The 23,710-nt window shown below is 43.8% G+C and overlaps 5 protein-coding genes across 6 annotated transcripts; 2 read left to right on the top strand and 3 right to left on the bottom strand.

Annotated features, from left to right (window-relative positions):
- Window positions 1-469: 469 nt before the first annotated feature.
- On the bottom strand, window positions 470-5,859 carry LOC114452471 (vegetative cell wall protein gp1-like). Of its 2 annotated transcripts, XM_028431797.1 has the most exons (9): window positions 5,659-5,859; window positions 3,541-4,933; window positions 3,350-3,464; window positions 3,071-3,251; window positions 2,930-2,944; window positions 2,655-2,738; window positions 1,234-1,304; window positions 1,014-1,149; window positions 470-921 (listed from the first exon to the last, which is right to left on the bottom strand). In XM_028431797.1, the coding sequence occupies exons 1-9, from the start codon at window positions 5,731-5,733 to the stop codon at window positions 898-900; spliced, it is 2,094 nt and encodes a 697-aa protein (XP_028287598.1). In that variant the 5' UTR covers window positions 5,734-5,859; the 3' UTR covers window positions 470-897. The 2 variants fall into 2 exon arrangements, with proteins under 2 accessions (XP_028287598.1, XP_028287599.1); XM_028431798.1 differs by lacking the exon at window positions 2,930-2,944.
- A 204-nt stretch (window positions 5,860-6,063) lies between these two features.
- Window positions 6,064-9,904, bottom strand: slc35b4 (solute carrier family 35 member B4). The gene is made up of 10 exons (XM_028429912.1): window positions 9,678-9,904; window positions 9,253-9,366; window positions 9,059-9,161; window positions 8,922-8,971; window positions 8,756-8,837; window positions 8,605-8,665; window positions 8,252-8,361; window positions 8,077-8,152; window positions 7,914-7,989; window positions 6,064-7,803 (listed from the first exon to the last, which is right to left on the bottom strand). Exons 1-10 carry the CDS (start codon window positions 9,752-9,754, stop codon window positions 7,554-7,556), a joined length of 999 nt encoding a protein of 332 aa, XP_028285713.1. The 5' UTR covers window positions 9,755-9,904; the 3' UTR covers window positions 6,064-7,553.
- A 573-nt stretch (window positions 9,905-10,477) lies between these two features.
- golt1bb (golgi transport 1Bb) lies at window positions 10,478-12,773 on the top strand. The gene is made up of 5 exons (XM_028429913.1): window positions 10,478-10,615; window positions 10,872-10,963; window positions 11,060-11,238; window positions 11,316-11,397; window positions 12,371-12,773. The coding sequence occupies exons 1-5, from the start codon at window positions 10,591-10,593 to the stop codon at window positions 12,407-12,409; spliced, it is 417 nt and encodes a 138-aa protein (XP_028285714.1). The 5' UTR covers window positions 10,478-10,590; the 3' UTR covers window positions 12,410-12,773.
- Window positions 12,774-13,799: 1,026 nt separating this feature from the next.
- ldhbb (lactate dehydrogenase Bb) lies at window positions 13,800-18,241 on the bottom strand. Its single transcript, XM_028429911.1, has 8 exons — window positions 18,147-18,241; window positions 16,751-16,887; window positions 16,392-16,509; window positions 16,123-16,296; window positions 15,864-16,037; window positions 15,639-15,756; window positions 15,307-15,430; window positions 13,800-15,202 (listed from the first exon to the last, which is right to left on the bottom strand). The coding sequence occupies exons 2-8, from the start codon at window positions 16,877-16,879 to the stop codon at window positions 15,035-15,037; spliced, it is 1,005 nt and encodes a 334-aa protein (XP_028285712.1). The 5' UTR covers window positions 16,880-16,887; window positions 18,147-18,241; the 3' UTR covers window positions 13,800-15,034.
- Window positions 18,242-19,189: 948 nt separating this feature from the next.
- Window positions 19,190-23,699, top strand: LOC114451709 (interleukin-17 receptor A). Its single transcript, XM_028430505.1, has 11 exons — window positions 19,190-19,397; window positions 19,494-19,515; window positions 19,643-19,774; window positions 19,860-19,978; window positions 21,628-21,748; window positions 21,918-21,965; window positions 22,072-22,214; window positions 22,347-22,415; window positions 22,487-22,559; window positions 22,638-22,742; window positions 22,825-23,699. Exons 1-11 carry the CDS (start codon window positions 19,299-19,301, stop codon window positions 23,697-23,699), a joined length of 1,806 nt encoding a protein of 601 aa, XP_028286306.1. The 5' UTR covers window positions 19,190-19,298.
- The last annotated feature ends 11 nt before the right edge of the window (window positions 23,700-23,710 follow it).

Below are 23,710 nucleotides of genomic sequence, written 5' to 3'. Positions count from 1 at the left end.
TCATTTAAAAGTAAAATATTGAGGCTTTAAACACCTGCACTTATTACACAGTGTGCAGTTGCTGTTAGTCTGCATAAACATGATTCTTTTACACATTTCTCATCATCAGTCGTTACGTTTGGTCCCTTTTTAAACGATTCTACAGCAGTGAGGTCGAGAGGTTTCATCAGTTAAGGTTTAAAGCAACAAAATGTGCACTGTGTGTTGTGCACATTGTGAGAAGCAGGATACTTGTGCCTTTCATGCAACATTTGTATATGGTAGAAAATATGCATAAGTGTGGAAAAAACTCTCCCAAACCCTTAGACTTTAGATATAAAACACAATCAAACAGTGATTGTCCAGCACAGTTGGAATGTTTTTTTTTTGCCGATCAATAAGCTTTATCAGTTAAATGTATAAAACATACAAAAATCAGATTCCCAATCCTGTATTTCATGCTTCAATTCACAAAACACTACAACCAGCATGAGGTTTTGTGAACTCAACATTTAATCTGATAGACCACCAGGGGGCAGCAACTATCCACCGGCAATTCCATTTCACATCACAGTTCATTTTTTCTGATACATTGCACTTTGCTCCTTTAACAGATCGTTCATGCATCTGACCTCCGATAACAAGCTTCTCTAGTCAAGGCACACATACATAAAGATTAACCTGGCTCCCACTCAGTAACCTGCATAATATATATATATATATATAACTCAAACACAGAACTTTAATTCACAAGCACTCTCTAATCCCCTCTTTGCTGTTGTATCGGCACAGTTGGTGGAGGCTGCAGACGTCGAGTAGCTCTTTGAAGCTGAACTGTGTATGGCACTGTGTCAGACACACGAAAAAGGCTGAAGGTGACTGCTGTGGCGGCAGTGGAGCTGTGAGATGTCGTCCATGTTAACCCCCCGTGCTCAGCTTCTTCTGTGTTTTGTAGAGGGCAGAAATACAGTTAAAATACATCATTCATTTACAGACATGGAAAAAAAAATATACGTTTAAACGTTAAGTCATACTTTCTTGGCGTCGTCCACACACTGCATGTAGGCTGAGGCGATTCCTGAGCAGGACAGAGTCTTTCCTGTGTTGTCCTTGTAGCATCTTAATATCTGACTCTGCAAGTCTCCGCACACGGGCTGGATGTCGAAACGACTGAGGGAGAAAGTAACAACACTGCCGTTGATCATCAATGCCAGGCTTGTTTTTGCACGCCATTGATTTGACACGCAGACTTACGCAAACCGGTTGTGAGTCTCTTCTTTACCCTTCTGGAAGCTCTCAGCAGTCACTTTGTAAAACTCTGTACACTGTCATGAACAGTAATAAAGACACCATGTGTTAAAATCCCAACTGCAGCATTATTAGCTGTACTTTTTCCTAGTCTACACATAGATTTTTCTGTCTCTCTGTGTACACAGCTCTGTGCATTGATCCTCTGATGGTGAGCTCACATGCTGCCTGTTCAATCATGCTTTGGATAGAACTGTTTCCATATAGGACTGTAGGGTGTGTTCACAATTTAGTTGTCTTGGTCAAAATTGAGGTAGAAAGGAACAATTTAGTCCTGTTTACACCAGCTTTTCAACATCAAACCAAACGATACAACACAGATTAGGTCACAACCTGACAGGAGAGCTTCTCAGATGTGCATTATGCACCCAAACATCCCCAAAACAAAGCTGCTTTTTGGGGTTAATCGAATGCTAACAACTCAAACGTGCATATCTGTAGCATCTGCATCATGTAGCTCTCAGCGTAAGTTCAGTCATGAAGACTATTCCACATCATCCACCTCTTATCTCTATCCCCTTCCCTCTTCACCATCCTCACACTCTCTTTCACTGCTCTGCACTCCCTCTAGTGACCTCCCACATAGTCAGGTGTTTAATAGATGGCACCTCCCTCACCAATCAGCTGTCGATCCGTCCCTCTCCTGCCCAATCATAGAGTAGCAAGAAATTTAAAAGCCTCTGTCTCTTCTCCAGCTGTCTCCTGATCGAATCCGGCAACCCTCCTCCACCCCAAGCACCTCCCGATCTATGCAGTTCAAGGTCTCCCCTCTCCTGCTCTCCTGCTTCTACACCACCACCAGGTCTAGACCCGGGGGGGGGTCTTCGGATCAGCGGCCTCTCCGCTCGAGCTTTCCCCGCTTTCGGATGTGGTCCTCACGACGGGGTCTAAGACGCCAATGCACATTCACAATTATTGTATAAATAAATTCTTTCTCATTCGGTTCTCTGAGTCTCTCATGATTGAAATGTTATGTGTGTCTAAATAAGACAACATAAGTGTTTTTAAGGCATCCTTCGTCTTTGCCTTCTGCATTTAAAATGTGAAAGCGCCGGAGTTCACTGGGATTAGAGATCCCCTGGCTGTTTGGAAGACTAACAGTGTCCTCACTTGTTAAATCAAACTGCTACAGCAACTTAAAATCTAATTTAAACCTGCCTCTGAGAGCACCCCGCACTGCTCCCCTGGAAATATCTTCAGTTAAACCAGGATTTAATGCAGAGAAGCACCCTCAGCAGAAGGAAAACTGTGTGTGAGTGTGTGTGTGGTTACTGACCTATGAAATAAGGCAGAACTGCAGCATCTCATGTTCAGACATGTTTTTAAGTCCTCCTTCTGATGTTTGATGTGGTCTTTAATTTACTTACCTTTGATTCGAGTTTGGCGATATGTTCCTTGTACAGAGTGTCTCGTTTCTTCAGCTCTTTCTCCTTCTCCTCCAGCTGATGAGCCTGTGTGAGTGCAACATTAGACGAGGACATTAGTGCGTATCTATAACCAGCCTCAAAGCCCAACTACACTGTGGTGTTTAATGACTTTTGGTTTGTGCAGAAAAACCCCAGGTGCTGAGCGGCTCAGGGTGAAGAGCAGAGCGGAATGAAAGAGTGAGACATGCATGTAAATAAATTCTCTCCCGTCTTACCTTCAGCTCCATCCACTGAAACATGAACAGGACAAGAAAGGAAAAAGAAGAAAAAAATAAGAGGAGGACAGAGTTTCATACTGACGTTTGAGAGATCCTGACTCGAACAAAAAAAATCATAGTGTGTGTTCTCATGCTTACATAAAGCTGCACCATGAGCCGCTCGTCTTTTGTCTTCATTCGCTCCATGGCGATGGAGTCCGTCAGCTTCTCCATGTACGCTGCTTTCTCCGCCTCCAGAGTCTTCCTCACCTGCTCATCCACCTGAGCCTGAGCAGCTGTCCGGGCCTCCACCTGAGCCTGAGCCCGCATCTCCTCTAGCCTTCACAATGATTCAAACACGTCAATTAATCAACAAAGGAGCTGGTTCCTGCTAAAATCTGTCTTGATGAGATGTATTTGAAGATCTTGTATCCTTACTGTCGCTGCAGCTCCTGCCTCTTCTGGTTGATGTCCTCCTCAAGACTTCTCTGCATCTCCTCCATGATCTGCTTTCTCAACTTTTCCTCCACCTCCTCAGCAGAAAGAGGCAAAGCTGCACGTGGACGCAAGAACAGAGTCAAATGCAGGTTTCAGATCGACAGTAACATGAAATATGGACCCAGACTTACTGGAAGCAGGCGGTGGCACTACGATGACATCCGGTATCTCATCCTGAATAACGGAAGGTGGAGATGGGATTAGGGTGGGCTCCTCAACACAGGGAGCTGGCTCAGGCGTAGGTGGTGCTGCAGGCTCCGAAAGGGTCACATTTTCAGGAGCATCAGCCGGAACAATTGCCAGCTCCACGCACTGACAGGGCTCGACATCTCCTTTAAAGGGGAGCTCGGGAGCAGGAGGTGGAGCTGCTGCCGCAGGCTCTGGAGCGAGAGATGGATCAGCTACGGCAGGCTCTGGAGCAGGAGGTGGTGTTTCTGCAACAGCCTCTGGTACAGGCAATGGTGGTTCTGCTTTAGCAGGTTCTGTAGCAAGTGATGGAGCTGCTGCAACAGGCTCTGAAGGAAGAGGTGGAGCTGACGCAATAGGGAGGTGAGGAGGAGCTGGAGGTGGAGCTAATGCTACAAGTTCTGGAGAAGGAGGTGGAGCTACTGCTACAGGCTCTGGAGCAGGAGGTGGGGCTACTACTACAGGCTCTGGAGCTGGAGGTGGAGCTACTACAACAGGCTCTGGAGCAGGAGGTGGAGCTACTACTACAGGCTCTGGAGCTGGAGGTGGAGCTAATGCTACAAGTTCTGGAGAAGGAGGTGGAGCTACTACTACAGGCTCTGGAGCAGGAGGTGGAGCTACTACTACAGGCTCTGGAGCAGGAGGCGGAGCTACTACTACAGGCTCTGGAGCAGGAGGTGGAGATTCTGCTACAGGAAGTAAAGCTACAGGCTCAGCATGGCAGGGTGGGGTTACTATGTCAACTGGTGTAGATTCAACTGAGGGTGGAGCTGTTTCCACTGGTGGAAGTGAAGGAGCTACAGATGGCATTTCCACAGCTGGCTCAATAGTTGGAGATGATGGAGGTTCACAAGGAAGAGGTGGAGGTTCAGAGGGGGCCACAGGGGCTGGAGAAGACTCAATGGGTGGAGGCAAGACTTCTGCTGTGGTTGGGGTTTGTGGCTCTACATTAGCTGTGACAATGGATTCAGAAGGAGGTACTTCAACTTGTGGAGATGGTGTGGATGGAGTTGGAGGTGGAGCTGAGATAGCGGGGTCGATCACAGGTGGAGGAGGTGATGATGCAGGCTCCACAGAGGCTGGAGGAAGGGAGTGAAACTTCACAGGTGGAGGGGGGATGAGCTTTACAGGAGGAGCAGGTTCTACTGGTGCAGGTGTGGTTGGAGCTTCCTGAGGTGAAGCAGTGGGGATGAACGCAGAAGGTGTCAGAAGAGGCAGCAAGTGTTCAACAGAGGGAGCGGGGACCGGAGTGGACATCGGTGTTTGGGATTCAGGCGCGGGCGGAGGACGGACGACCTTCTGCGACTGTCTCATCCGGTAGATTACTCGGTCCGACAGCTGACGGAGAAAGAGAATCATGAGCTCCACTCAGACTCCACCTACTCTGTCTGTTTTTAAACATTTCTTTTTATTTTTTTGCAGTGGCATTTAAATAATGAGAGTAATTGATAAAAATGTTTTCCCCCTAAATAATTAACTCTTTAAATGTTATTATGTTTTTTAATCCGCAAATACATCATATGCTGGATTTGCAGATTAAAAAGCTAATTTTCTGCCCCTGTTTCAAACAAACAAACAATATGTTGATCAAATATAATGTCATTTATTTTTTTCTTATGTTATCTCATACATAACAAATTGATATTAATCATATTTTTATTTTATTTTACTTTTTATCTTTGCAAGCCTTATTCATTGAGCCTTATTCTATTTTTTTTTTACAGGGTAATCTCACTGACGGGGCGGGCAAAGACTTAATTGCGCATATAAATTGTTAATTGTAAAGGGTTAATGTGATTCTAAGGACTTTTCGCGGGGCACAGTGAGCATTATTTATACCATGTGGTCCATGACAACAACCGACCATGTTTTTTTTTTTCTATATTTAACCCACACCGCTGACTTTGTGTAGAATGACAACACATGTGAGGGACACTTCACTGCTGTATTAAAAATGAAAGAATGCCACCATTAATATGAAATAAAAACAGATCAGACATGCAGTCTGCAGACCACCACCCCCCACCCCACCTCCCTCTCAGTGTCTCGGAGGTTCCACTCACCCGAATGCCCTTCACAAAAGTAATGCCTCCACCCTCCTCTTCCTGAGAGAAGTGACTCGGGCTGTTTCCCCCCATCCACGCTGGCTGCTGCACCTACAGTCTGCACCCTGGACTGTGAGAACTATCAGTTTAATCCACAGAGTGGATGTTGCTCAGAGAAAGCCACTCCGAACAGCTGCTGCACGCTGCCCGGCCCACAACCGAGTCTCAACAGCGGCTTCTGCCATTGGACGGAGGCTGAACAACGGCTCTCTGGATTGGTCCACTGCCTGTGACAATCAGTCCAACGTGAGGGGAACATTGTGTCCCTAAAATTAAACATTTACACAGCTTCACTTGAGGAAAGTCAAGCGTGCAGGTCAGGTTGGTTTAACTTCCAATGACCAGCGCTGCAGCCATGATGTCTTTGTGCAGGTTTCTCTTTAATGTCAGGGAGCGTGGAGGGTTAACAGACACACACACACACACACCTGAGACAATGTGACACAGCAACTGTTTGGTCTGCATAAGTTCCCCCAACACGTTTTAGTACAGTTACAGTACAATATGCTCCTACTCATGTGCCGTCACCTATAAATAAATATCAGACAAAAGGAAGCGTTGCACCTTAACTTTGCATCTGTGAATGCTAATGAGGTACTAATGTTAAAGGATGCTCGGTCAGATCCTTCTATTTTGTTATTATCAGAAAAGTGCATGAAAAATCCAAAAATGGTTCTATAGTCAATCATCAGCATGATGCATCTCTGCTGATGAGTTCACAGTAATGACTGTAATGATTGTGATTTTAAACATATAGCTGAAGACGTGTGAGTTAAACTCAACACAGAGTGTGCAGAGAGGCGGGAGAGAATCTGTACCCAGAAACTATTTAGCATGTTTTAAAAACCAGTCAGAAGCTTTTTAACAAATGAAACCGTTAGAGCACAGCTACTTCCTGCAGCAGCTGGTGTGTTCTGTCCACATGTGACATGTTTTTCTAGACAAACTGTCCGGCCTATGAAAGATTCAAATAAAATGGCATACTGAAAAACGGTGACCCTGAGACCATGACGTTTGTTATTTCTGCTTTCAAACCATAAGAGACATGTGTACAAACGATCCCACTGACTCACAGTTCTAGGCATATGTTACATGATCAAAAGTGTTTCCTGGATGAGCAGCTTGGAAGGACTGATGAATAGCTAATGAGCATCAGGTGGGAGACATTGTCATCAAGTGTTGTTAATGCTGTGGAGAACCAAGAAACGCTGCGCCCCCTTCAGGCATGTGACTCCATGCCCGCATACGTCCACATGTTTACAGTTTTTAAAACTTGGCCCACATCTACTCTGGAAACCTTCGCAATATCTGTGGATGAGCTGAGAGTTACACAAGTGTTTAGCATGTAAATAGAACAGTATCTAGGTATGATTGTTATTAAGTGATTGGTCCTGAGAAGGTTCTCCTGCAGCCTCGCTGAATAACTGGCTGTTCACACACAGATAGTAGCTGTTAAAGCATCTGACATCAAACTAGTACAACAGGTTCAACTAACTACAGGCTCAACTAGTGCAGTTAACTAGTCTCTAAAACACACCGTCCCATCAGCAAACAGGAGAAAATAAAATGATGCACATGGTAAAGCGGACCTTCTCTCAGATCTACAGATTCATGCCAGCTGTGATGCTTTTACATCTGTATGTGTAAACACCCTGTTACACTTCCTGGGTCCTTCCATAGGATGATAACACTACTGACTACTATCACCCTTTAAACTGGTGTGTGTGTCTGTGAAGATCTGTGTGTGGACTTATGAAATCAAACCAAAATCCACTGTATAAAACCGCTGCACAATAATCAACCTAAAACAATCTGTTAAGTCCAAAGCAGCATCAGATCATCCATCTGCTTCATCAGTCCGTCTTCTTCTGCTTAGCGTCGGGTCCACGCAGAGCGGCCTGCACGCTGCTCCACACCTCCGTGTACAACAGAGTACCGAGGAAGACCACGCCCGTGCCCAGCCAGTGCCAGGTGGTGAAAGGATTCTGGAAGTAAATGATGGAGAAGATGAGGCTGAGGAACTTCCTCAGTGTCACCACCAGAGTAACAGTCAGCGAGGCGCACTCTGTAGTCAGGATGAAAACGCCACGGATGCACACGTATCTGAAGATACAGTTAAAAGTCTGCAACAAGGTTCTGAGAAAATGGACCGCTGAGTTCTTTTAGCATGATGAGCTTCACAGCAGGAACATCACTGTATTTTGAAAGGATACTGCGTGATGACGTTGACGAGCAAGTAGAGCCACATTATAGGCATGTGGAGTCCAATCACAGGGAGGGCTACTGGAGCTGCAAAGATAAAAAAAAACAAAAAAACAACGATGGTTATTGCTCTGATCAAACAGACGCCTTTCTAGACCAATCAATGGAACTCACTGCTCTGACTGAAGTGGATGCAGTGGTTGTAGATGTCTGTGGAGAGAAGCAGGAAGCCAGGCAGGGGCAGGCAGTGCTGTGAACAGTGGAGCAGAGTTTTCACCACCAGTTACATCTTTTTGCCTTCATAATAAATAAACCTTCAGTGAAGTTCTGTGGTAAAAAAAAAACTCACATTATAAAAGAGAGCCTCTTTGGAGTGTTTTCCAAACTGCTTGTAGAGGGTCTCCTGGAAAATGCCCATCCTCGCTGACATCAGCAGAGCAAAGGTCAGCATGCCGATGCCTAAAGGATCAGCTACATGTCAGCTTTACCTTCTACTGCAGTAAGTCTCATGTTAAAGACCCGCTGGCAAAGACATTAGACAAAAAACGTCCCCTGAGCTTTGATGCATGCACTCATTTCCTGTCTGCTTCAACTGCAAAGGTCAATGGGGAACAAAAATGCCCAAAAACTTGCCAGATACAGAACAAAATGAGCACTGAAACAGCAGCTACAATGATCTAAATGATGCATCATGTTACTCACCTATAAGCCAGTGCACAAAAGCATAGAAGCCTTGTTCTTCTGATCCCTCACTGGAAACGTTCTACAGAAAAAAAAGGGCAAATCAGTAATGCCTCACAGCACAAAACACGTTAAGATGACTCATTGTTAAACTGCACAGCAGAGGACTCACAACTTGTTTGGCAGACATTATGGTGCAGATGAAGATGCCAGCTGAAACTAAAGCTATAGACAAATATTTGCTGGTGGAATACCTGCAGAGGGAAGATGAAGCGATTAATAATCAATCTGTACTTATGTGACGCTTTATGTGTAACGTTTAGAGGAGGCAGGGATACCTTTTCTTCAGGATGATTATTCCCAGGATCATGTTAGCAATTAGCGACCCCTGCAGAGAAACAAAAACACAGATCAGCCAGATGTCTGACGGACTGAGGTCCACGGGAACATGACACATTTGTTACCAAACACTTACTGATCTGAAGATCATGTGTAACGGCATGGCGATGTTGAAGTTGAGAGCGTAGTTGTTGATCACACTGACGGTGAAGAACATGGTCACCATGATCACATAGTTACTGGGGGAAGAAAAAGTAGTTGATTTGGCATCAGGTCTCCAATCTACATACCCCCCTACGAACAGCATGTTCTGATGTAATCGGTTTTTACCTGATAGGGATCGCTGGTTTCTTTCTTCCAAAGTTTGCTTCAGTGATTAAACCTTCTAATGCAATAAATAAAAACTGAGCGAAGGTGACTATATTGCCACATCCTGGAAACTCTCTGAAGAAAACAACACAAAAAACAGATATTAAATTATTATTAACAGCAAATAATAATAATAACAACCAAGACAATTATATATTTGTCAGTGTGACAGTGCTGTGGAAGTTTATGCTATGTCTTCAGGTTCACACACACCAAAACAATAAGACATTCCACTTTTGACAACATGCTAATTGCTGCTTAAAAAAACACTTCCTGTTTGGTTAAAATAAAAAACATTAACGCACTTTAGGCGACATCTGTTAAAGCGTTTATGCAGTATGTTCGCCATACACTAAGACAGCACACGGTCTAAGTTTGTCACTGACCTTACAAGCAGCTCCAGAGACACCACATTGCTACAACATCCGACAAAAACAAGAACAATGGCAAACACGGTCCCCATGATGCTTTTACAGCCGAAACCCGATCGGTGGTAAACGTGTCACTAACTGAAGCGGATTACTGAACACTTCATGTTTGCAAACTGGCCGCGATTTGTGTTTTAAACGGGCTCTTCTGCTCCAACACAAACTCCGGTTCCAGTTGAACACGTCTGAATCTGAGTTTGCGCTCTTCCTCGTCACAGGGGGCTCATGGGAGATGTAGTTCGTGTACTGAAACACGGAAAAAGTGGTACTCAATTTAATTAATATGTTCAGTTTCTATCATGCTACCACACGTTTCATATACAGATAAAAAACAGCGAATGGAGGCGTTGATTTTGGTGAAATAATCGGAAAAATAAACAAAGTGCCAACCTCACGGCGCAATCACTGCGCAGCTGTGACGCCTATAGCACGCAAAAACTCGACAGCGCGTGCGCAGAACCACAGGCTTTAAGAAATGAAGAGGTGTCACTCTGTTGGAGATTGCGTGTACCAGAAAACCTGGCTTTAATAAAACCAGTACAGGCTGATTTTAATGTGTCAGAACTTCAATCTACTTTACTTTAATCAAGTATATTGTAAGTACGTTAGTAAGTTAAATTTCAACCATCAAGGTAATTTTTCTGCAATAGTGCACCGGTTTTAGTTCAAATTTAAAACAAAAACATCTCGCACATAGACGATCTTTGGTGAAATACGTGAATACGTGGCTCCGGGTGACGTCGCGAGCCGCTAGCTTTGCCTCCTCCACCGCCGCTTCCGCTGCTCCTGCTGTAGTATCAACAGTTTAGTTAGCCTGGTATTTACAGCAGTGTTTTAGAGTGGATTGATACATTCTCCAGTGGCCGCCATCATGATTTCACTCACGGATTCACAGAGTAAGGGCCTTTTGTTTTTTTTTTTTGTTTCTTTTTTTTGTGTTTGCTGTGATTATGTGTGAAACCGGGTCTTAGCAGGATGTACGAAGCTAACAGCTCACGCACGATTGGCTGAGAGTGTGTTTGACGTCACTGTGGAGGACTTTAAATGAGGGGTCAAGCTTGGGTCTCTTGAAATTTTACATAAACGCCTTATAATCAGTACCAGTCTGTCTTTAACAGCAGTGAATGTGAATGTGTTTCTTTAACTCTGCAGAAATTGGGATGGGGCTGACAGGGTTCGGTGTGTTTTTCCTCTTCTTTGGGATGATGCTGTTTTTTGATAAAGCTCTCCTTGCCATTGGAAATGTGAGTTGATTGCACATAAGAGACCATGTCAGAGTATGAAATTTCTCTCACACAACATGGAGGAAAAATAAACACAACGTTTACATTTCTGTGCAGATTCTCTTCGTCTCTGGCCTGTCCTTCGTCATCGGACTGGAGCGCACCTTCAGGTTTTTCTTCCAGAGACACAAACTAAAAGCCACCAGCTTCTTCCTGGGAGGAGTGTTTGTGGTTCTGATCGGCTGGCCGATCGTTGGAGTCGTCCTGGAGATCTATGGTTTCTTCCTCTTATTTAGGTCAGCAGAAACAGAACACCTATTTTCTCATCACCACAAAGCATTTGGTCTCACCTTGCTCTCGCTTTCTTTAACAGAGGATTCTTCCCAGTGGCGGTTGGATTCATCAGACGGGTTCCTGTGCTCGGATCTTTGCTCAGTTTACCTGGGATCAGTACTGTAAGTGTCACAGCAGCAGGAACGGGTGCAGTGCGGGACGGCTCTCATTTTGCCCCTGTGTCATTGTTGTTTGAATTGAAGTGTGTATGATCCATTGGAAGTGATTTAATTACAGTGAAAAGAACAACAAAGGATGGAAGTAGCGTTCTTTTGAGTTGATCTCAGAAGTACTTTCCCAGAGATGGTTGTTTTTTTTAATGAAATGTGAGGGCTGACAGTCGGACTCTCGTCTGAGAACAGAGTCTCTGTTGTCCTGAGTGCAGCCTCATGGGTTCACCCCCTTAAGTCTGTCTGTAGTCTGTGAGGCCTATGCAGTACTCTTGTCAGCCTCTTGTCAGCAGTGTCTTTCCCAAGCGGCAACCTTCGGGGCTCAAAGTTGAAGCCCATGCGGAAGTGTCAAAACTTGTAATTCATGCCACAACTGCTGGGGGCTGGCTCCAAAAGCGAGTAATTTCCCATAGACTCCCATGTTAAAATGGCCGACTTCACAGCAGAAAAAAACATGTTTACAGCCTGGTACAAAAAACCACTCTGGTCTCAGATGATAGGTTCTCTTCTAGTGTCAATTGTAGGGGGGGTGAATGTTTTTACAACTCACTCATTTCAATGGTATTCTGACTTAAAATTACGCATAATTATGGCCGTTGCCGCTTGAGTGACAGACAGTTGACGTATCACAACGTGAGTTTCCTGCTTCCACGATCGCCCGCCCCCCTAAACCCTGCTCGCCCTCTTTGTCCATATTTGGAGTTTTGGTGGACGTGACGCTGCCAACATGGCGGCGGTCATCAACGTCCCGGAACCTCCCACCGAGCCTCAGAACGGCTCTTCAGAAACAAACGGGTGACGTCACGGAAGCTCTGTCCATAGTTTTTACTGTCAATGGTCTTTACACACACACACACACACACACCAGATAACAGCTTCTCCAAACTTGTAAATAACTCTGCACTTTTCTCTCATTCTCTTTCAGCTTGTGGACAAAATTGGCGAGAGCAACACGATGGTATAACACGCATTCATCATAGCCTCTAATAGTGACTGTATATTCTCATCATTCCCAACTCTGAACTGTGAACACACAAGAGCACTGACTGTGGACTGATATTAAGAGGGAAACAGTTGTGTAGCTGTCCTGACACTGGGCAGCCTTACCAAGATTTTTTTTATGTTTAAGGCTGGAGGCAAGTCTCCGTTTTTGTACCATTCCAATCTGTTATTTATGGACGGCTAACCTGGAACCACTGGATTAACTCAGAGGAGGGTGATGCACATCTTCAGACCTGATGGTCACTGAGAATGTTTTTTTTTTTAAGGTTCCTCTGTGAGTTGTAAATGGAATTTTGTACTCTTGAAATAAAGTGTGTCTTTTATAAGTTAGTTTTTGTTTTTACTGCTGCAGTGACAGTGAATGTAAATAACGGCCACATTATGTTGTAGCTTTTCCGTCATACTCACTGACAAGCTGTCATCACATTGGCCTCAGCAGCGTCGTCATTAGGAGATGACCCTGTGAAGATGCAGAAGTTTGAACCTCGGTAACGTGTCTGTGATTAATATACAGAGACAGCTTTAACAAGTGTGTGTGTGATTATGTGTGAGGTCATGAATCCAGCTGTCACGTCACCTCTGACGCTGTTTTCTATATGGAGAAGGAAGCGTTATTTTGCAGACTGAGACAGCGGCGACAGAGGACGAAGCACTGAATACTCACTGCAGGAGAACTCAACGAATAAAATCAACAGTAAGTTATTATAACATTTCTTTAGGTAAATAAGTGTATAGATGTTTTTATTGTTATTATTATTTTAATATTTATATTATTTTATATTTTTTATATTATTACAGAGTTCAAGGATGTCCCCCATGCTCATGTTGCTTGTGTTGTCGTTGGTTTCTCACTGTTGGACTGCTCCACAGGTGAGTGAAAGCTGATTATTAGCATGATTTATTCAATTAAATTAAATTAAGAAACCTTTATTAGGTTACTTAAGGAAGCCCAGCAAAGAGTGCCATACACCAGTGAGCACACTGGAGGCTACACACAACAGTGACTAGGGAGGAGTTGGGATTGAACCACCAACCTTCCAGTTATTGGACAACCCTGCTATGCCACTGAGCCACTGGTGCCCCACAATGGCATGTTAATAATCATGTTAAAGACAAATTTATAATGAAGTGCATTATCTTGATCACTTTTGCAGAGGAGAAACTGGACTCCTCAGGCGATTTTATACCTGAAAGGAGCAAGTAAGGACACACAGCAGCAGATTCACACAGTTTGAATGTGTTTTATTCAGTCAGGAGACAACAGTGATGAAGGTTGATGTGTTACAGAGAGACACCGCTCAGAGCTGGAGCGCGCCAGCAGAGAGGAAGGAGCTGCTTTACAGTTAGGTGGGTGAAGTTTTTATCATCAGACTAACAAAAAAATGTGTTGTGCTGTGAAGCAGTGATCGTTTCTGTCCTGCTTCTCTGCAGTGACTCTGAACCAGAGCAGTGATGAACCACGGGCTTCGTTTATTCTTCTGGAGCTCCTGCAGCGAGCGCTGGAAGAAGGTAAAACACTGCAGGTCATCAGCACTCTGTCCACCATCCTGACACTTTTTAAGCTCTCTTTGTCTCTTGTCTGTTTTCTTAATCAGGTGGTGGAAATCTAGATGTTTACCCTGAGTATGAAGAGCTGAATGTGAACCTTTTGTGAAAGTTTTGTCTCCTTTTCTTTCCATGTGACTCAGCCGTGTGATTTTACTTCATATTAAAGATAATACATAAAAAAAAACAATTGTCTAGAAGCTGTTTCTTCTGTGAAATATGTTTAAATCTCAGCTCTCTGCTTCAGGCCACACTGATGTCATTGACCTGTTCACACCCTGCAGTGATTAACACCATCACCCTGTCCTCACTGGGGTCACTCAGAGAGTCATGTCTGGGTCAAACAAAGGTAAGCTGCTCCCAGAGAGAGAGAGAGGAGCCGAAGTTTTAATCCAGACTGACATATGAATCTAGAAATAAAGGTAAAATCTGCTACTATGGAAGATGATTGTTGTTGACTAAAGGTCAAATTTTAATAATTAAAATAAGTCATTTAATTATGTAAAAGGACATTCTTTGAAACCCAAGCAGTTATTTTTTTAAATTCTGTCAAAAAATTTGGGTCAGTGGTCAGGGTCTTATTCTTTCTGTATTTAGTCCTATTAAACTATGGCCAAAGCAGCATATTATAAATTAAAGAATTAAAAGAAATGTTTATTTTGTTAGATTTGGTCATATTATCTGCACCTCTCACATGGTGCATTTATCTTGACTGCCGTTTGCTCCGGCCTTTTTTTATATTATAATATTTCACTACACCTCCCGCCCTGCTGCTCTTACAAAGTGCATGCCCCTCTAACCACTGAATAACAGCAGCCATCTTGTTCGAGCAACAACAAATTGGCTTTATTACACATTTTAGCAGCAGAGTTCTTCCGGCGAGCACAAGTGCACAAACTAACACCTACAAGCTAAATCTGACAGGGTTAAACCATGTGAAGCTACAGAGGGCAGTGGACTTGGAGCTGCAGTAGGTGGAGCTGTTTAGTATTCAGTGATTGCTGCAGTGATGGCAGGACATGTGCCCCCCCTGCTGGTGAGTTTACACATCCCGCAGGTCCTTCTGGATGTCCCACAGTGTGTTGGCACTGGCCTGCAGCTGGGCCACCTCATCCTCTGTCAGAGTCATGTTGACCACGCTGGCAACACCTCCACTGTTCAACACGCAGGGCAGACTCAGGTACACCTCATCGCTGATGCCATACATGCCCTGGTGAACCACAGAACACAGTCCACAAACCAAGATGAAGACTAGAGCTGGACGCAGAGGTTAGAAAAAATGTATTCTATATAAATAATATAAAACTAAGTTACCTGCACCATGGTGGAGACAGGATGAATCCTGTTCATGTTCTTCATAAGACTTTCTGTCAAATCAGCTACACTCAGACCGATGGCCCAGTTGGTGTAACCCTTCAGTCTGATCACTTCGTAGGCACTGAGGGACACAACAAGGCTTGGTTAAGGTGGTAAAAATTAAACTCATACATCACAATAATACTCATAAAAGCAGGGTTTCCCCCAAATGAAAGAGGCAGACAGTGGGGAGAGTCTCAGCTGTCCCTGAATGGACACTATCTTGTGAATATGTGCAGACTGTGCAGGTGTTGATGTTTGTCCCTGAATGTCCTGCATCTCAGGCCCACCTGTTCACCACCATCTGGTGCGTCTCCTTCCAGTTCTCGTCATCATTGTCTGTACCGATGTCCGGGTTCAGTGTCTGCAGGTTGACTCCAGCCACATTTGTTCCACTCCACACCGGCACTGATGTACACACAGTGTGAGAAAATCAACCCTCATCCACATAAATACACCTCACACACAAGTTATCGCCTGCTCTATCACTGCTTTCTCTCTTTGGCTTTTCTCACCGCTGGTGTCTCCGTGCTCTCCCAGGATCCACCCATTGAAGCTGCTGGGGTGGATCCCCAGTTTGTCAGCCATCAGAAAGCGGAAGCGTGCGGAGTCCAGGTTGGTTCCGCTGCCGATGACGCGGTGCTGAGGAAGGCCGCTCAGTTTCCAGGTCACATAAGTCAGCACATCCACTGTTGCAGAGAGAAATGAACATTGTTACATGGTGGACACGGTATATCTTTATGTGTGAGGGTTGAACGAATTGAACGCTGGCACCTGGGTTGGAAACAACAATGATGATGCAGTCGGGACTGTATCTCACGATCTGAGGGATGATGTGCTTAAAGATGTTGACGTTTCTCTGGACCAGGTTCAGCCTGCTCTCACCCTCCTGCTGACGGACTCCAGCTGTCACCACGACGATGCGGGAGTTCGCTGTAACTGAGTAGTCTGAGAGAAGAGAAAGAAAATAGTTGGTCTGGATGCAGTGAATCAGATGCTTTTCAACTGTGTGGATCAAACACACAAGTCGCACACAAACTTGCCTTTGTCTGCGACTATTTTGGGAGTTTTGAGGAAGAGGCTGCCATGCTGCAGATCCATCATCTCTCCTTTCAGTTTGTCCTCCATCACATCCACCAGTGCCAGCTCATCGGTCAGCTCCTGCACACACGTCACAGACACAGCACACCCAATCAGCCCTTTAGCTAAAATTCAAAGTGCTCCCCTGTGATGTTAAATACACGTTTCCTCCTTAACATGGACAGTGAGGGGATAAGATCCACACCAGACACCAGGAGATCAGTAATCCCATGTCAGTCTCGGAGGATCCTGGGTATTACCCCATCCTGTGACACCAGCAGGCGTGAAGGTAATCTGTGCAGTCCCATGTGGAACTCCTTACCCTGAGCAGGATGCTGATAGCACAGGCCATGCCAACCTGGCCCACACCCACCACTGTCACTTTATTCCTGGGGGGCTCAGGGGGACCGCTGAACAGTGGAGTGATCAGCTTCTGGAGGATTGAAGCCATTCTCAGTGCTGAAAAAGAAAAAGGTATTGCTGATCAGGCTGTGGACAAATGTTTAATATTTCACACACACACACACACACACACAGATCCTACATGCAGCCTTTATAAATACTGCATAATGACACTTATCTCAGCAGCCTTCAACTCCTCTGACACCTACATCCATGGAAAGAGCTCATAAAAACACACCGACTGAGCTCAGTCCCACATATTCTCTCTCTGCTTGGGTTCACCTTGAAACGACAGCAGACATAAAAAACCCCAACAAACAGCAGCAATACTTGCATTGTTTGGCGAAGCTCCGAGCTGCAAGGTATAAATACCACCATGTAATCAGCATGGCAAACTGAATGGATACCTAAGGTGTGTTCCCTCAGAGCTCCGTATCCGTTGCATCCACAGCAGTCACCGTTTCTCTGATCCAGGCCGTGAAAAAAAAACAAAGCAGCAGGGATCCCGGTCAGGCTGCAGGCAGCAGCACAGAGCACATCTGACTGCAGGGCTGGACGGAGGAGCTGAGAGCTGCACAGAGCTCCTCTCCCTCCTCCCCGAAAAGGGGGACGGTGCACTATAATCGGATGCTAAACTTGACCGACTGACTGTTAAAGGAGTTACAGTAATCTCTTAACGCTGCTTCCATCTGCTCTACCTGCACTACAGATGAACATTAACCTTGTATGTAATAGGAGAAATTCATGTTGCCTGGATTATCCATGGGAAATTAATCTGAAGCAGACACTGAATAATGTGCAGATTACACATACATAGGTATGATTACAAACTATAACAACATGCTGTCCATTTCATTACCGCTGAGTGACACTAGATTAATAACAACAGAAAGCGTAGTGCATGCTAGACATGGAAACATGAGTGGGTAATAAGGTGGCTTAGCCTCCAAGGTCAGTGAGTGGACAGCAGTATTCATACTTCAGAAGAACTCAAATAAAGTGTACATTTAGGCCAACCCTGCAGACATCTGTGCAGCAAGCATTTGTGTGAACCAAAGAAGAAACGACCTGTTTGCAGATCCACAATAACACACATGATCTGACTTCACTACATAATTCCTCACACTTCACTTCATCCTTCAAACGAATTGGCATCACTCTGCAAACTCCACAGCAAACACCCCACCAGAGACCCACCCAAGCAGTGAAAAGAGGACAGATGCAGCTCTGCTGCCAGTACATGATACATAAAAAAAACAGTTTCATTCCAAATAACAGTTTGTAAATATGTATAAAAAAACCTCATGGCTGTTCACCTGTCTGTCTGAATGTTGAATCTCTTTGTTCTTCTAAGACTCAGCCTTGAGTGCAGTGCTGTGTGTCTGCTCCTCTTCCTGCTGCGCTGTCAGGCTGCAGCCTACTGGATTTAATTGATTAAGCCTCTCCATCCCAGACAAAGTCTCACTTTGCCTTTCCAACGGTCACCTCCGTGAGCCGGTAGAGAGTTCATCAACAGCACAGGTTTCCTTTTAAATCGTAAACAAAGAAAGATGAGTTTAAATTCCATAGCGAGAAAGGATAATTCATTTATCTGTGTCATTTGTGTGTGTGTGTGTGTGTGTGTTTGTGTGAATGACTAAAGCACCAAGCAGCCAAAACAAACCTGTCTAATCTAGCAGGAAAAGAAACTCTGCTGAGTACAGACAGCAGCGAGCCAGCAGGGGGCCTCAAAGTCTCACGAACCAGCTGCAGATTATAGGATGACAAAGACCAAGCCAGATGTCCTGCTAATTAGCTCACTATTAGCCTCACATTGAACACAATGGCTATTATTAGCACCCATGATAGCAGCCAGAAATTGCTAGTAAGTTCAAAAACCTTTTCTCCAAATGTTTTTAAATACACTTTCTTAGCATATTTTTTTTTTTTTTACCAAGAACTGGGCTACAGTAACACATTGTTGTACCATATGCTTCAGTCTCATGGGAAAACATCAATATTGCAGCTGGAGGATATAGAAAGAAAGCACATTTTCCTGATTTGAGGTGTGGAAATGTATCATAAGTGTTACTATATCTGCTATAAAGAGAGGAAACACACACAGGATGTGTGGCTATCACCTATTGTTTCTGTCAGACGGTGAAGCTGCTTTCATCCCTCTGTGTTCTGACTCTGTCCACTGCTGCCTGCTGACATCAGACGATGCACAATGTATACCTGCACAGTACAACTCTACTGTCTACACTTTTTTCCTAAACATGACTTTATTTGAGCCGGTGTGGTGGAAACAGCACACAACGCCTCCTTCCTGTGTGTTCAGATGTCAACACCAGATTAAAATCAGACGTCTGTAATCAAGTCTTTTCTCTGCGTTCGCTCACACGGGCTACTCAGTTGATTTCATCTTCGCTCTTTGCTCTGCAGCTTGAACACCTGGTCCACCTTTCTGCTGTGAACTGATTACTAGAATGACTCGATTACCCTTTTTCTGGTTTTATTTGACTGCTGCGGTCACAGCTTCATCTTCTCTTAGGATTTTGGACGACCGTTTGAACTGCAGTCAGCCGGTGAGGTTTTCATTTTCTACATATTAATGCAGAAAAGTAACTGAATGATGATGATATATAGCCAAAGGTTTGTTGATTAACCATGTGTTTTCACAGGGTCTTGACCAGTGCAAGATTAGTAAGTATTTAGTTTTATTTGAATCAGAGAAACGTGCTTGAAAACAGAATTTTTGTACAATATATTCTGTATTCTATATATTTATATAATATAGAAACTGTTTTGTAAACGTCAGATAACTGCTCAGACAGACCCATGGTCAAACCTAGACAGCAGGCTCCTACTGGCCCGGAGAGGGACTCAGTGCAGGTGGGGGTCAGGGTGGACAAACACGGGCACGCTCCAGTTCTTTATGTGAGATGGAAAATAAATGCAGATGGTGAGTTGTGTCATTAATAATCTGCATTTATGTGACCAAAGAAAAGAAAAGAAGCATCCAGCAGCTCTCTCTGCTCTGTCCACAGCTTCCTACAAAGTCCTGAATGGATCAAATATTAACATCATGGATGAAAGTACGAATCAAAGCGTTTGTGTGCAGTTTTCTTACAGTATCATAAGGTGGCAGTATCCAGACAATGAACAGGTGAGAGTCGTTCACTGAATCTTTATGAGCAGTTTAAAGGGGATGCTTGATGTGATTGTGGCCTAAGGCTGAGGGAAGCAGCAGCCTAACAGGAGCCTACAGTGGAGCTCCTTCATTTATCATGCAGAGAGTTTGAAATCAGCACCTTTATGGTATTTCTGATCCGGGTGGCTGTCATCGGCCTTCTTGCAGTCATCTTATCACCCCAAAGAAGTCCTCCGTACAGCATGGTGAAGAGGTCTGCTGCTGAGTTAATAGAAAACAAGATGAAACACGACAGTATGTGGTCATAAGGCCGGGTGTCCCTCCACACCAAACAAACTCCAAATGACCAGGATGGAGCAAAATGTGCAAAACACTTCAGTAAATAATAATAATTCAATAAAAGGACATAACAGTGAAGTCTGCCACATGTATGTCCACATACAGGAGCCTAATATACTGAGTAGTGCTGTGTTGGTTTAACATGGGGTTCAGGGCTACACTGTAAAGTGTAATAAGTTGACATTACTTAAAAAAAGTTTGGAAACCGATTGTTTAGTTTGGTGTACTATAAAATATCTGTTCAGATTACATAAAATATGTATGTGTTATGTAAGCACTACTCAAGTATGAGGAAACTGATGCCTCAGTCCCTGAATGGAGGATTTGCACCATGAGTGAAGGTGGTTGGGGGAGCAGTGAAATGTCTACAGATCTGAGAGCCTTGACTTATTTTCTTGGCCATCATCCTTAAGATATCTTTATGTAATGTGTTAACATGCGTTTGTGTGTAATGCAGGACAACAATGCAAGGGCTACATCAGGTGAGGATGGGGGGTTTACACAGGCACCCAGACCATGTATCGTTCTGATGTTAACACGTACACATGTATACCCTAACAGCCTCCCTCACTGACGGTGCAATGTTTCAGCTATTCACTGCACTGTAAAATGTAATAGGCTGACACTACGTCCCTGAATGGAGGGACCATGAATGAAAGTGGTTGGGAGAGTAAAGATATGTCTACAGAAAAAAAACAAAAAAACAATGACTATAATTACCTTTAATTTAATACTGTCTTGAACATAACATTTTACAGTTTAATTACTTTATGACCACACTTTTACAGTGTCACTCAACATGCCTAAAATGTCTTTACGAAATTTACCAACACCTGTGTGTCAATACTTCCCCAAACTGGAAGCATAAGATGCAAGACTGCAAGACTTAAAGATCCTCCTCAGTCTGCATAGCCACATAGATGGGGAGGAGGCCTTAGCTCAACCACCCAGACCTTCACCTGCCTTACTATTAGCACATATACATATATACACATATAAACACCCCCTAACAGCCCTCCTCGCTGATGGTGCAAATCATGACGTGTGTCTTGTGGATCTGTCTTCATCACTTACAGTTTTTCAGTTAAGGTTACTCGAGGCTGATGAGTTTAATACTTTCTACATTAGAACGTTTTATTAACTAAATGTGACTTAGTAGAGTCAACAAAGTAAACACATGAAGACCACTTGATATTTTTAAGTAATGACTACAATTACATTTTACAGTGTGTGATAAGTAATAAAAGCCATAATCCCATCAGTCACCCCTTACAGCTACTTTGTAGATTAAACGTTCGATGTTGGTGTCTTTTCTTTTCTCTTAGCGGACACTCTCTTTGGATGGAGTCACGGTGCAGCCTGAACATACATATACAGTGTCGGTTTGGAATTTGCCCGAACCTGACCTGGGACATTATAGGGTCAGCCAGAAATACACTGTTCCAGGTGAGTTTCTTTCAGGCATATCTGAGGGTGAGAGAGAGTTTGTTTTACAACAATTTTTAAGTTTACAGCATCACAAAATGTTTTTTATGCATTTTTCTTGAACATATGAATCAATTGATCAGCCAATTTCATGTTCTCTCTTTCTCTCTCTTGTAATATTTATGATCAGACTGTTTTGACGAGACAATCCAAAAAGCCCAGATGTGTGTGGAAAAAGGTGAATTACATGTTTATTGCTTCTCTTGTATTTTTTTATAATAAGTTCCCATTTAGGGCCGGGACCTGAAACATGAGCTGTTTGTGTGTTTGTTGTGTTATTTCAGGTAGTTTGTGGGATCCTCAGATGTCGGCTACTGTGACTGATAAGAAAGCTGTTGTGGTGGAGTTTAAAGCAGCACAGTACTCAGAGAGATACCAAGTTTCTATCCACAGCGGTGGTTTCCATTACACAAAGAACATCTCAAAGGTAGTTAGAACAGCTGTCATGTGTTCTCAGAGATCAGGGGAATATGACTACTTTATAACAAATTAAAAATAGAAATCATCACGTCTCGTTTAACAACACTCAATTGTTGAATTTTTTTTTGCACTTAAACAGGAGAACAGAACGACTCTGAATGTGACATTTGAGTTTAATTCATGCCTCCGGTGGGAAATGCTCTTTGTGGTGAGTTACATTTTGATCAAACTAATAATAAATTAATTGTAAATAAATGAGTTGTTGCTTGTTTTTCAAAGATCCAGCCATTTTTCATACGATGTGAAAACGACTGTAGGAGATTCAACAAAACCTTCAATCACAACAAGGACAGTAAGTATATGTTTTATGATGAAAACTGAAAGAATATGTTTTGTTTAAGTTAATTATTTGTACGTTTTCCTTCAATAGATTTTTCAGATTGTCAGTCACAGACTCTATTTGTGCTTGCCGCTGTGGCGCTGATTGTCTTGGGAGGTTTTCTGGCTTATTTACGGTGGAAAACATTTCATAAAGGTTTGCTTTCTTTCAAATGAGTTATTCACTACAACTTGAAGCTTGAATGGATAAATAATCGTTGTCTTTCTTCGTCTCTCAGGTCCTCAGGACACATCTTCATCTGCTGCCAAAGGTCAACTTGAAGTCTTTCAAGTCCAAGAGCGAAGACGCGTCCTCATCATCTACTCTCTTGACCACCCTTTATACAAAAACGTTGTTCTCAAACTTTGTGCCTTCCTCATGACCAAATGTGGAACAGAAGTGGTTCTGGATCTGCTGGACTCCACCAGACTGGGAGTGCTAGGAGGCATCCAGTGGCTGGACTGGCACAAGGAGCAAATAGAGAGCTCCTCGGATAAAATCCTGATCCTGTGTTCACGAGGGGTACAGGCCAAGTGGAGAGCCATGTGCAGTGACAAAAAGGTCTTCTTGAGAGAGGACTCCTGTTCTTCTGTGGGTGACATGCTCACACTGTCCCTCAGCCTCATTGTCCCCCATTTTATCTGCTCCGGGTCATATAAGAAGTACATTGTGGCTTACTTTGATGACATTTGTTCTGAAGAAGACATCCCCGCACCTTTCAAGATTACAGTACGATACAAACTGATGAAACAGTTTGAGGAGGTCTTTTTTAGAATCCTGGACACAGAACAACACGAACCGGGCAGAGTGAAACAAATCGACGGGCTCTCGGGAGACAAGTACCACCAGTGCCCCTCAGGCAGAGCCCTGCACGACGCTATAGAGGCTTTCTGTGCATACCAGCGGAAGCATCCACGGTGGTTTGAAGATGAATTACTGGAGATCGCTGAGTTGGAAGTGGAGGAGACTTCCACAGATTTCACATCAAAAACAATATCTGTAAACTCAGTCACATATTCTGACTCCACCCAACTCATCAGTCAAGTGACGGCAGAAGACGTCACTGAGGATGTGAATAACATTATTCAAATGGAGTCAGCTATCAGATGTTAGATAAAAAACAT

This window comes from Parambassis ranga, chromosome 19, assembly GCF_900634625.1.
Source record: "Parambassis ranga chromosome 19, fParRan2.1, whole genome shotgun sequence".
Lineage (NCBI taxonomy): Eukaryota > Metazoa > Chordata > Actinopteri > Ambassidae > Parambassis > Parambassis ranga.
Note: the sequence above shows the minus strand (reverse complement) of the source record. Positions and strands in the feature narration are given on the sequence as shown.

Excerpts from the sequence above, each read along its gene's own strand:
- LOC114452471 (XM_028431797.1), bottom strand. The coding sequence starts at position 5,733 with ATGGGGGGAAACAGCCCGAGTCACTTCTCTCAGGAAGAGGAGGGTGGA. Across the intron at positions 4,934-5,658 it reads CTTTTGTGAAGGGCATTCGG|CTGTCGGACCGAGTAATCTA; the intron begins GTGAGTGGAACC and ends TTTCTCCGTCAG. Across the intron at positions 1,150-1,233 it reads GAGACTCACAACCGGTTTGC|TCGTTTCGACATCCAGCCCG; the intron begins GTAAGTCTGCGT and ends TTTCTCCCTCAG.
- slc35b4 (XM_028429912.1), bottom strand. The coding sequence starts at position 9,754 with ATGGGGACCGTGTTTGCCATTGTTCTTGTTTTTGTCGGATGTTGTAGC. Across the intron at positions 9,162-9,252 it reads AAACCAGCGATCCCTATCAG|TAACTATGTGATCATGGTGA; the intron begins GTAAAAACCGAT and ends TTCTTCCCCCAG. Across the intron at positions 8,362-8,604 it reads TTTTGTGCACTGGCTTATAG|GCATCGGCATGCTGACCTTT; the intron begins GTGAGTAACATG and ends CTGATCCTTTAG.
- golt1bb (XM_028429913.1), top strand. The coding sequence starts at position 10,591 with ATGATTTCACTCACGGATTCACAGA. Across the intron at positions 10,616-10,871 it reads TTCACTCACGGATTCACAGA|AAATTGGGATGGGGCTGACA; the intron begins GTAAGGGCCTTT and ends TTAACTCTGCAG. Across the intron at positions 11,398-12,370 it reads GTTTACCTGGGATCAGTACT|CTTGTGGACAAAATTGGCGA; the intron begins GTAAGTGTCACA and ends ATTCTCTTTCAG.
- ldhbb (XM_028429911.1), bottom strand. The coding sequence starts at position 16,879 with ATGGCTTCAATCCTCCAGAAGCTGATCACTCCACTGTTCAGCGGTCCC. Across the intron at positions 16,038-16,122 it reads CATTGTTGTTTCCAACCCAG|TGGATGTGCTGACTTATGTG; the intron begins GTGCCAGCGTTC and ends TCTCTGCAACAG. Across the intron at positions 15,757-15,863 it reads AGAGCACGGAGACACCAGCG|TGCCGGTGTGGAGTGGAACA; the intron begins GTGAGAAAAGCC and ends TGTGTACATCAG.
- LOC114451709 (XM_028430505.1), top strand. The coding sequence starts at position 19,299 with ATGACTCGATTACCCTTTTTCTGGTTTTATTTGACTGCTGCGGTCACA. Across the intron at positions 22,215-22,346 it reads ACACAAAGAACATCTCAAAG|GAGAACAGAACGACTCTGAA; the intron begins GTAGTTAGAACA and ends GCACTTAAACAG. Across the intron at positions 22,416-22,486 it reads GGTGGGAAATGCTCTTTGTG|ATCCAGCCATTTTTCATACG; the intron begins GTGAGTTACATT and ends TGTTTTTCAAAG.